The 11,834-nt window shown below is 43.8% G+C and overlaps 1 protein-coding gene and 1 pseudogene across 1 annotated transcript; both read right to left on the reverse strand.

Annotated features, from left to right (window-relative positions):
* Nucleotides 1-4,612: 4,612 nt before the first annotated feature.
* LOC136531529 (CASP-like protein 1U3) lies at nt 4,613-5,417 on the reverse strand. Its single transcript, XM_066524179.1, has one exon. The coding sequence runs from the start codon at nt 5,351-5,353 to the stop codon at nt 4,751-4,753; it is 603 nt and encodes a 200-aa protein (XP_066380276.1). The 5' UTR covers nt 5,354-5,417; the 3' UTR covers nt 4,613-4,750.
* Nucleotides 5,418-6,140: 723 nt separating this feature from the next.
* LOC136531530 (CASP-like protein 1U4) lies at nt 6,141-6,844 on the reverse strand (annotated as a pseudogene).
* Between the last annotated feature and the right edge of the window lie 4,990 nt (nt 6,845-11,834).

The raw sequence follows: 11,834 nt of genomic DNA on the forward strand, positions 1-11,834 counted from the left end.
GGCCATATATCCCATCTTTCGTCAGTCCAGATCCTGTCTTCCGCAACCACTCTCAAGAGAACCACTGATCAGCAGCCTTCTGACTTTCCCGTCCCGTACCTCTACGCGCATGGAGGAGCGGGAGAGCAGGTGCCTCCGGAACCTACGTTCGTATGAGAATCCTGCACGGGGTGAGCGGCGATTAGGTTTTTGGGGAGCGATCCGTGACTGCTCGTCCATCTTCTTCCTGCTGGAGATCGTTCTAGAATCCGTCTTCTCCCTGGAACATCAAGGCGTCTTCTTCATGGTGATCTATTCGTAAGACTGCACTGCGAACATCTTCCTGCATCGACTGTGGTCTGCGACTTCGAGCAACACACTATGTCGACTAGTGCTAATGGAGCCTCCGATGCCCTCGGCATAGGACCCTCCGCTGGGTACAGTCTAATATCTATGATTACTGTATTTTGTATTCTTACTTTATCAATGAGTATGTCATCTATGCATGCTGTAGTGTTTATAAGAAATATACACATACACATATATGCTGTTGCAAACCTGCTGATGTTATATTTTTGGATTAAACTGATAATGAAAATGCCTAAATTTCTAATAGGATATACGGCCGGTGCGCGTACGGCGTACCTAAGGGAACTGTAGTCGCTGTAGGAGACCTGGCTTGCCGTCGCCGGAGAGCAGCCGGTGCAAGAGCGCTGGGAGGCGGACGCCATCCTGGCCGCCGACGGCCCGACGCCACCGACGCCACGGTGGCAATGCGGCTGGCGAGTCTGGCCGCGTCCGACGACCCGTCGGAGCAGGGCCGTACCTAGGATTTAGAGGCCCCTGAACATAATACACGATGGGCCCTAAAATTCGAGAAAAATTAAAGCATACTTACACTTAATTATAAAGCTTCAGGATATATATGGGTCTTACACTACTAAGAACAGATCAAATATTAATGCTAAAAGAGTAAAAAGTAGTACTCAAGTAACACACTAGCATCCCTAACAGCTAGCATAGTAGTATCGTGGCACGAGAAAGCAAAATGGCAAAGAGAAAAATGAACAACCCGAGAAGCTAAGTTGCCGAGCAGGCTGGTGGACATGGTCATTGGGCCTTACGTTGGTGAGTTGATCCAATTAACAAACCAGAGATTACAACTTTCAAGCCCTTTTTGAATATGTTACATATTTTTCTATTTAAAAGATTATCTATTATTTATTAGTACTTACTGCAAATTCAGAGGCCCTTAAATTTTGGAGGCCCTGAACACTTGCCCACCTTGCTCCTGTCAATCTACGGGCCTGGTCGGAGTTGCTACCGCCAGCCATGGTTCAGAGAACTCAACGAGCATTCGCATCCACCACGTCTCTCACATCACTACGGATTAAACGCATGGATATGCAAAGCTAGTAGTCTAACCTAACAAAATCATAATTAATAAAGAAGCAACCTCTAGTAGTTCTTCCAATTATGGAGCTTGCATTTTGCATTTACTATCTCAAATTACTTATTGCTAATATGATTCTGACGGCAGTTAGGCTAGGCTACACATTTGTAGATAGAATATATATATATATATATATATATATATATATATATATATATATATATATATATATATATATATATATATATATATATTAAAAAAAGTACTAGCTAGATAGTTTTATGCGATCGAATGAGATGGATGCTACATGGTAATCCAAAATGTGAGATCCATATCATTGCGATGACGTGGTTAACTACCACTCTCACGCACGAACAAATCAAACTTGAATATTATAGAAACGCAATTTGCACAATGATGGGGAGTTGATAAGGTGCGTAGTCGATCGTTGACTTGGACTCGGTACATACATGTCAGTCATATCGATCAGCATGGTGGCGCCTTTTGGTTTCCAGGCACATCAATCATTAACCATCTCGTTAATAACCATTTCCACTGCTACTTGCAAACATTATTCGTTTTGTATTTTCCATTTGACGACATATAAGAACTTATATTATTTCTTCACCAAATGAGTTTTAAGTCTGACAATTCGGCCTATTGCTAGATATATCGAAGCATAATTATAATTAACTCAAATTAATCACCTACACTTCTATCCTAACTATTTAAACTTCTAAAAATTGAATACAAACTGTAAAATATGTCATTTTGAAAAAGTTTCCCCCACAAAACATGGTTTGTTTGGAACACGCTTTAAATTTAAACATCACGTACGGGTACAAAAATGAAATTTCTGTATTATCGGTACGGGCTGATATTTAGCGTGTATCGTTAAAAAAAACTTCATGAACTTGAATTTGATCTGCCAGGATTTGGACCCACGAACGTGCGCCAGCCAGGACGAGTGGATAAAAGTACCACAGTAACCTAACCCTAAAAATCGATCCTATTTTCACCCCTCCTCTTCCTTTCCAAGCTACTGCTCTTTGCTCTCTCCCAGCGGCACGCCAAGCTCTCAAACGTTTTATCCTCAATTTTTATACTATTTTGTATTGTTTTTATATCAAATAGCTTAGATATATTTTACTTGATTTTCTCTATGAATTAATAATTTTTTATATAAATTTTGGCTGAAATTTTCTTGTATATATCACCAATAGATCTCTGATACTTATTTCCTTTATTCCCATTTATCAGTGACAACCGATATTTAAAAAATATTTATAACGGAAAGAAAATTTTGGCTCTCAACCGTTGACGTCATTTGAACTCAAGGACTTCTTAATTCAGTCTTGTTTTATCTGACATCTGGCACTAGAACTCATAAATGTTTGTTTTGTGATCCAGTAGTAACAAAATTTTCTCTCCTTGTGTACTTAAAATGTACCTAGGATCATAGATTATTGAATGTAAAAAACACATATATTTAAGCATTGAAGCCAGATTATCATTTATTTATTTTTCTACAAAACTGGTAGGTAGTTTCCATGTGCTTACCGAATGACTACTGCACACAGAGAATGTTCAGAAGTGGTGCATAGAGTCCCGATTGTATATCCCACCTTGTGCACCGGTGTTGACTATGTGAGTTGTGTGTGTGACTTGACCTCTAACAGAAGTTTGTTGAGACCTTTATTTATAGAAAGCTGTACTTGTTGTTCAGTAGGCACCAACGTCTTCCAAATACAGAGTAAAGTAACATGTTGCGCAACGCAAGTACTGTTATCTTAACAATTGGATATAAAAATTACTTGTCATACAACATTTAATTTCTCCAAAATTGCGCAACACGGGTCAATGTCCCATCAGCGAAGTTTGGAAGCATTTTGTTTTTTCTACCACTGATGAGGTCTCATTTTCGTTCATTTCTGCAAAATCTTTAAGCTTGATGGATGAAAGCAATATGTTCTCGCTCCTTGTAGCAAAGAATTGCACTTAGAAGACAATGAACAGTTGAAAGCGTAAGTCATATAATAGTTTTTAGCTTTCAACATCGATATTTGGTTAGCTTTCAACATCGATATTTGGTTTAGCCATCTAGAGAGACGTTCTTTCAACTACAGATAAGATGCACGGTAATTTTGCCCTATTTGATATCTTCATAACCATAAAAATTCTCTTTATGTCCAAGCAACCTTCGAGAGTATAGGTGACTCATTTAGTCATTCAAGGAACTGAGACTAATTATGCAGGTGGCTTGAGTGTGTACATCTAGGTTTGAATTATATGCCTATTTCTTGTCATGACACGTCACCTAGCTCCAACTACTTATGGTGTGTGGTTTGAAAAATGAGGTGATCCATATTTTTCTCACCCACCACTTTTTTATTTGGTTTGTGGAATGAATTAGTTGATTCATCATCACTTCATTTCTCGTAAGCTAATAATTAGTATATGTACGAGGAATGGGTTGATTCCGTCAAAACTCATAGATGAACTTATGATATATCACCTCATGAAGCATGGGGTGACTTCAGAAACCAAACACACCATTAGTTCATCGAGTCTTTACACAACTTATTTTTGTTTCCATGTCTCACTAACAGTCGTTGAGGGTGTATTTTCAGTGTATATTATATATTACTTTTGACCTTTGGCCAGGGATTCCGTATAGTCACAAGTACGCCATATTGTGTTTTATGAATAATTATAAATAAAAACTTTGTTTCACAAATTATTTTATATTTCTTCATTTTGATATTAAAAAATTAATGAATTTGTGTGGAATAGTTCCGCGACTAGGTTTTTGCGATGTTTTATAAACTATAAAATCGAGGTAGTAGTCAAGATTATTTTTTAGAGGCCAAGTACACATCACTTATTTTCGGTATTCCACAAAATCTTCTGTTTTCCTTCTTGGGCAACTATGTTATGGTCTACATTCCAATATTATAAGGTACTTTCTGTTTGTTCAATTTGGATAATTTTTACTTTGAATATTCATAAGAGGACTGCGTATCACGGTATTAATTAATTTTGGAAATTTGTAAATGTGTTGATTTTTATTGACAAATAGTATTGTTTTCGCGATGCTTTATAACATTATTACCAAGAAAGTGTACATAGGCCATACATGTTGCTTATTTGTGACCGGAGTAACTAAGTGAGGGAATGATAATTGCCAGAGCTACTTCTGCACGCAAAATTTCGTTAAAAAAACTATAAAAGGAGTCCAAGATGACATCTATCACAATGCATATTCCAATAGCATTTTTATCCATGACACTGTTGGTACGTATACAATACAGAAGGCCCACCAATGGAAATGAATTCAGAAGATGAAATGAAGCCACGCCATGGTCCAAAACGCAAAACCTAATGCTTGTGATGGCACCCATGGTCACAACCGCCGGACTCAGAGCTGGAGCTGGAGTCCGAGTCCGAATCTCCACCGGACGCCGAGCCTCCGACGCCCCTGATCACCTCGGCGACGGACACGGCGACGGCCGCGGCCAGCGAGAGGTAGACGGAGATATGCACCTGGCTGCAGAAGTTGCTGCCGCCGATGCCGCCGGCGCAGACGCTGACGCGCCTGCCGTTGGCGGAGCAGTAGGACATGTCGGACACCGCCGCGAACGCGGCCCCGGTCGCCGAGTAGAGCAGCGCGGGCACGGCGACGCCCAGCAACGGCATGAGCACCTTGGCCGTCTTGTCCTTGCCCTTCTTCCACACGACGAGGAAGATGGCGATGGCCTCTAGGAACGCCGCAATGGAGGCGGCGCCCACCAGGTAGACGAAGGGCGGGAAGTCGCTGTAGGTGACAGTCCGCGGCCGCGCGCCATAAGCCGCGTACACGGTGCACTGGCTCGCCGTGGCCATCAGCACCGCCGCCGCCACCGCCAGGCCCATGCCCGCGATGCGGCCGGCGATGCTCACCGCCGTCGCCCACTTGGATTCCTTCTTCTCCTCGTCGTACATGGTTGACGTGCGCCGATCGATGGATGGATGAGCAAGCTAGCTTGTTAGAAGCTCGATTGTTGACTTTTAGCTTGTTGAGCCTTAGCTAGCTTGAGCTGTCGCGTAGATGTATATATACATATATGAGCATTTGGTGACAACTAACAAGTGGATGATGAAGAGAAGGTCAACGGGAGTGGTTGTAGGCGGCATGTTTGCACGCTCAACTAACGTTCGTTAGCACGACGAGCTCACCTCCGTTTTGCTTTCTTGCCTTCTTGGTAATGACTAATTAGTGGATTAGCATCTAATCTCACTTGATTCTACTAGTTGTTACATACTTGCATATTATATCGACGGCGGTTCGCCACTAGTTTACTCACTAAATCGCTTAGTTTGCTTGGCAAGCCAACAAATTTGCGTAGAGTATTAGGGTATTAGCAATGATTAGGTTCCATGGTTAATTCATAGTAGTAGTATATATATTGTTAACATCTCTGCTCAGAATTATGCATTCATGAGTCAAACTGACGGCCCAGCACTTGCTTTGCAACTCAAAGTGACGGCCCAACATGCTTTGGGAACTGACAGGCCGACGGATCAATTAACCCCCCTCTGTTTGGTCCAGTCCACTTTGAATTATTTTCCTTTCTTGCAGTACACTTAGCACACAGTTGCATGCTTTTTTTTTAACCAAAAAAAAAGCTACATGACGACTTGTGGCCAAACAATCACAAAGGGTAAACAAGCCATTGATTTACAATTATTGATTTACCAACAAATTCAAAAGCAAAAAATATGGCACATCCTAATGCTTGCAATGGCACCCATGCCCACAGACAGACTTCGAATCCGAGTCCGAGTCAGAGCCAGAGTCCGAACCCAACCCACAGCCATGGCACCATCGCAATGTGGTCAGGAACTCAGCAATGGACACGGCCAAGGCGGCGCCGAGCGCGAGCCACATGGATACGTGCACCTGCTCGCAGAAGCGGCCGCCGCCGACGCTGCTGTGGCAGACGCTGAAGCGCCGCCCACTGGGCTCCAAGTAGTAGGAGACGTCCCAACTGACGGCGAACGCGCGCCGGCGGACGTGTAGAGCAGCGCGGGCACGACGGCGCCGAGGAGCAGCATGAGCACCCTCCAGGCTGTCTTTCTCCTGCCCTTCTTCCTCGAGCTGAGGAACAGGGCTACTGCCTCTAGCAGCGTGGCAATGGAGGTCGCCGCGCCACCAGGTACCTGCATCACAGCCGCAAATGTACAAATGTTGTGCAGGTACTTGCGGCAATGGATTTTGAGTTCTCTGGTCTGGTGTACGTACACGAAGGCATGGAAGTCGCTGTACGTGACGGTGCGCGGGCGCGCGCCGTAGTCGGCGTAGACGGTGCACTGGCTCGCCGTGGCCATGGCCACCGCGGCCACCGCCGCCAAGCCTATGCCGGCGACGCGGAAGTGGAGGCTGAAACGGTGCAGCCACTTGCCGCAGCCCCCTGACTTCTTCTCTTGGCACATGATCTCTCTCTCTGTATCGAGTTTGAAGTTTCCAAGGCAGGGTAAGCTAAGGACTGTGAGTTGAGGCTTGCATTTAGCGCTTATACATGGATGTATTTATATACATATATGTATGTGCACATGCATGTGATGGCAACGTACTAACAATTGGCTGCCGACTACTGCCGAGAGTAGATGTTAAAGAAAGAGCGTGACCGGGAGATGCACAGTACCTGCTTGTGATATAAGTACGAGTATATATTTCTTGGGAAACCATGCATGCACATGAATAAGGCTGGACGAAAAACTTCAAGCTCGTTAGCTCGTTCGGCTTGTGGCTGGCTCGGCTCGGCTCGGCTCGTTATGATAACGAGCCGAGCCGAGTCAAAGTTTTAGCTCGTTAGCTATAACGAGCCAACTCGAGCCAGCTCACGAGCTAAACGAGCAAAGCTTTTAGGAAAAAAGTATCAAAACTTATATTAGTTTTTGTATTACTTCATGTCTTGCATTTTACAATTAACTGTTAACTGGTCTAGACCCTATAAATTGACTGGTAACTGTTCTAGATGTATTTCTTTTATATTATTATTATTCTCAAACTTTAGATAAATGCAAATATTATATTTTGTGTATTTTTTATACCTGGCTCGCGAGCTTAACGAGCCAGCTCGAGCTTTTAACGAACCGAGCCGAGCTGGCTTTCTGGCTCGTTAGGATAACGAGCCGAGCCGAGCTAACTCGTTATCTTAATGAGTCAGAACGAGCCGAGCTGAGTCAAGCCGAGCCAGCTCGTTATCCAACCTTACACATGAACAAGCCTTTAGCTACCTATTATTGAGGCTGACCAGTCAGCGATAGATTCTTTTCTCTCCCTCTTGGACAGGCCTCTAATCTCACTGTCTGCAAGTAGTTACAAGCGTTGCTCATTGGTGTTTCCGAACAAAAAAGAACGTGTTTTATGATTGCCGGTTGTTTACTTACTCGTTTTGTTTTTGTAGGTGATGAGCCAATAGTTTTCTTCAGTTAAGAGTGCAATCAATGACTAGGTTCCACGGATACGTCGTAGGTAGCTCTGCTCTATATGGAATCTGCTTCTTTATGTTTTTTTGTTGTACTAATTCGTACACAGAAATTTATCGACATGTTTGGTTGCCGAAATGGTATTGGAAACGCAAAGGGAATATGATTAAGCAGGAAGAGGACGAGTCCGTAATCTATGACTAAAAAGTATGCTAAAAATGTGTTAGACATGTTATAATGGGTCACGGGAATACAAGGCTCACTACTACTATAAACAATAACAAACACGGTCCAAAATAGTTCCGGAGGTGGCAGCACCTTCCACCTCCAGAACAACATCACTGTTAATCCAATACAGCGGAGACGGGCAATATGCCCACCTTCGAAAATCAGAAAAAAATAAAAAAAAATGGCTCTGCTGACAAGGCCACTCTTGAGACCGCCGCCATGCCTACTTCTAAGCCCGCCACCAATCCCATCATCTAGGTGTCATGTTGCCCCCACTGGTGCTCATTGTTGTCCAACACCGCTCCTCCACCACCATGGCCCACCAGATCATACTGAGCTCCACCCTTGCTACGTCTTCCCTCCCTGCCTTTTTGTTTGGTCACGAGATCCACACAGTGGTCTCCTTGGTTGGAGGAGGAAGCAATGACACGGAGGCGCTAGACTTTGGCCTCCTCTCCATCAAAGTCGTTGGGGTTAGGGAGTGCTAGCTAGAGGTGGGGGCCTCTAGGCCCCGGATCCTGGCAGGGATGACCACCAATAGCTGAATCACGGCGGGGATAACTGAAGGGACCGTGACGCCTAAGAGGGGGGGTGAATTAGGCAACTTAAAAATTCTAACTCTAAACTATGGCCTCCTTTTCTAACCTTAGCAAAACCTATGCAAACGATAAACTATCTAAATGGGCAACTACGGTTTTGCTAGTGTGTTGCTATCTCTACCGCAAATGTAGTAAAGTAATCAATGTAAATGCGGAAGCTGAAGAGCAAGGTAGAGATATGCAAACTCTCGTCGACGACTCCGGTATTTTTACCGAGGTATCGAGAAGCGCGCAAGCTTCCCCCTAGTCCTCGTTGGAGCCCCTCGCAAGGAATCCCTCGCAAGGGTCAAGCTCCCGGTCGGGTAACTCCGTGGATAGCCTCGGGCCTTCCCCACGCGCAAGTGGGTCTCCGACGTGCCTTCCGGCAAGCCTCTCCCGGATGCTCCCCGCCGTCTTCACTATCAAGCTTCCGGCCGAAATGCCGCGGGCCTTGTTCCCTCCAATACACGGTGGCGGCCACACCACAAACGCGGTTGGTGTGATCTCGCAAGACTTCAAGCCCCTCCGATGTACAACAATTGTGCTCGCAAGCACCGGGTGGTAAGAGGTATGTAAACCTCACTAAACACTAGGCCTAAACCTAGAGCAAGCGCATAAGTGGTGGTCTAATCAACCTAAGCACTTCGCAAAGCACCTACGCTAATCACCTGATGAAACACTAAGCACTATGCAACTGGAGATCACTAAAATGGTGTATCAACACCCTTGGTATGTTTCCTCAGCTCCACTCTACTCAAATGGCCGGTTGGGGGTTGTATTTATAAGCCCCACTGAGAAAGTAGCCATTGGGGTCGAATTCCCGCGAAACTGCTACTGACCGGATGCTGAATCGTCCTGACCGGACGCGTCCGGTCGTCCCGACCGTTCAGCCGGCAATATGCTGATCGACACTGGCTAGCGTCCGGTCGCCTGCCACCGGACGCGTTCGGTCACAGATATGCCGCTCTGGAACCTTTCTGTACTCGATCGGACGCTGCGTTCCTGCGTCCGGTCGGTTGCCGCTAGCGTTCGGTCCTCGCGTTCGGTCGCCTGTCTACCGAGCCACTGGTCCAGCGTCCGGTCCTTGCGTCCGGTCGCATCTGCGAACTCGTTTCTTCGTGATCTTACATACGGCTTGGTTCCTATCTTCATGCTTGGACTTTGCTTGTTATCTTGGGTCTTTTCTTGTGCTCCAAAGGTCTTGCTTAAGGTGTTGATCATCGGATCATCACGTCGTCTTCGTCCAAGTCACGTCTTGCACCCTATTGGACTACAAAACAAACACTTGCACATTCATTAATCCAATTTGGTTGTGTTGGTCATCAAACACCAAAATCCAAAGTAAATGGGCTTAGGGTCCATTTTCCTTACAATCCCCCCCTTTTTGGTGATTGATGACAAGCAGATGATAGAGATTTTGATATTTAAAAAAAACTACCTACTTGCTAGGATGCAATGCAAAGGGCAAGGTTATATGATACTAATTGATAGATACCAAATGAAACTTTACTTAAAAGCTTGTCTTGCCCTTGCAAATGTCCCCATGTGATATTATGGATTAAAGCCTAGCTTTCTAAAAAAAATTCTCCCATTACTTAGACTAATCCCCATTACTTAGACTAATCCATAATTCACTTTCCTCCCTTTCTCGGACCATTACCACTTGTAGACATCTACTTGATGCTTGCCTTTGGTCCTTCAAATTCTCCCCCTTTGGCATCAAACACCGAAAAGGAAGACATTAGTAGCACAAGAGAGGGTCAAATTTCATGATCCTTTGAATATTGAGTGAAATGGATCACAAAATTTGACTCTCACATTATATAGACTAAGCTCCCCCTAAATATATGCATACATATGATAGAAAGCAAGGCATATGCATAGTTAGCAATTTATTGTATAAGAGAGTTTAATCTATATAATGCATGGAGAAAGCATATAAATATGAAATGAGATCAACATGATTATGCCAATTGAAGAATGATGCTTAACTCCGGGGACTCCAATTTCCTTACAATGAGACTACTACACATGTGACAGGTTTGAAAAATTGATACCATTTGAACAAGTGATAGTCTCAAAGCATCCAAGTTGTAGAATTACTCCCCCTAAATATGTGCACACAAGTGTTGAATACTTGTACCATTTGTGCACATTGATTTAAGAATCAAAATACCACTTGAAAGATGATATTTGGGAGAGATTATCTACAATTTGGACTTTGGCACATATTTGATAAATCATTGTAAAGCAAGCTATGTGCCGTGCTTCTAAACAATTTTAAACCATGTAGGTTTGCTCCAAGGGTTGATAATGAAACCGAGCAAGCCTACCATATGATATACCTATTGAATGCATGACAAAAGATTAAGCATGTAAATGCAATCATAGGCATGAAATATAACTAGATGCTTTAAGAGTATATCAGTTGAAAAACAAAACCAATTGAAATGAATACTAATTTGAAAGTAATGACATCTAGTTACCTAACATGGAAGAGGAATTTGGGTCCATAGTATTCACTAACCTACTTGGCAATGACTTTGTCCATCATGATGCACCCCATGAAATGCACTCAAACTTTTCCAAGTCTCCAAATTCCCCGAGTCCGACGGACTTCTCACTTCCCTTTCAGGATCCAAACCTTCTTGGTGCTCTTCATGTTTGAAATGATTTCCTTTGGCACCTAAAAGTGTTTCACCCCATTGTTGGCTTGCTTGTTCACCTTGATGGCCACCACCTTGTCATTTTTCTTCTTCTTCAAGAGATAAGGTGTGGAGGCCTTCTTGTCTACCTTGTTGGTGTAGGTGTTAGGAGAGCTTGCTTGTTTGCTTTTTCTCCTTCTTCTTTGCTCCTCCCCCATTCTTCACCTTGCACTCATAGGACTTGTGACCTTCCTTGTGGCACACGTAATAAACCACGGTTTGTCCTTCATCAAGCTTCTTCACTCCCTTGACGGTGTTATCTTGATGAAGTTGGGTTTGCTTCGCCTTGCCTTTCACTTGAGTCAAGTCCTTGGTGAGGCGAGCTACTTCTTGCTTGAGTTGCTCATTCTCCTTTGCAATCCTCTTGTGTGCATGTATCTACAACAACTTTCTCAACACAAACTTGGTTGCACAAAGGTGAGTCTAAACATAAATCATTACAAGAAGTAGAGGCATCCTTTTTAGACATGTTAAAGATAG

This window comes from Miscanthus floridulus, unplaced genomic scaffold (genome assembly GCF_019320115.1).
Source record: "Miscanthus floridulus cultivar M001 unplaced genomic scaffold, ASM1932011v1 fs_366_2_3, whole genome shotgun sequence".
Classification (NCBI taxonomy): Eukaryota; Viridiplantae; Streptophyta; class Magnoliopsida; order Poales; family Poaceae; genus Miscanthus; species Miscanthus floridulus.

Excerpts from the sequence above, each read along its gene's own strand:
- LOC136531529 (XM_066524179.1), bottom strand. The coding sequence starts at position 5,353 with ATGTACGACGAGGAGAAGAAGGAATCCAAGTGGGCGACGGCGGTGAGC.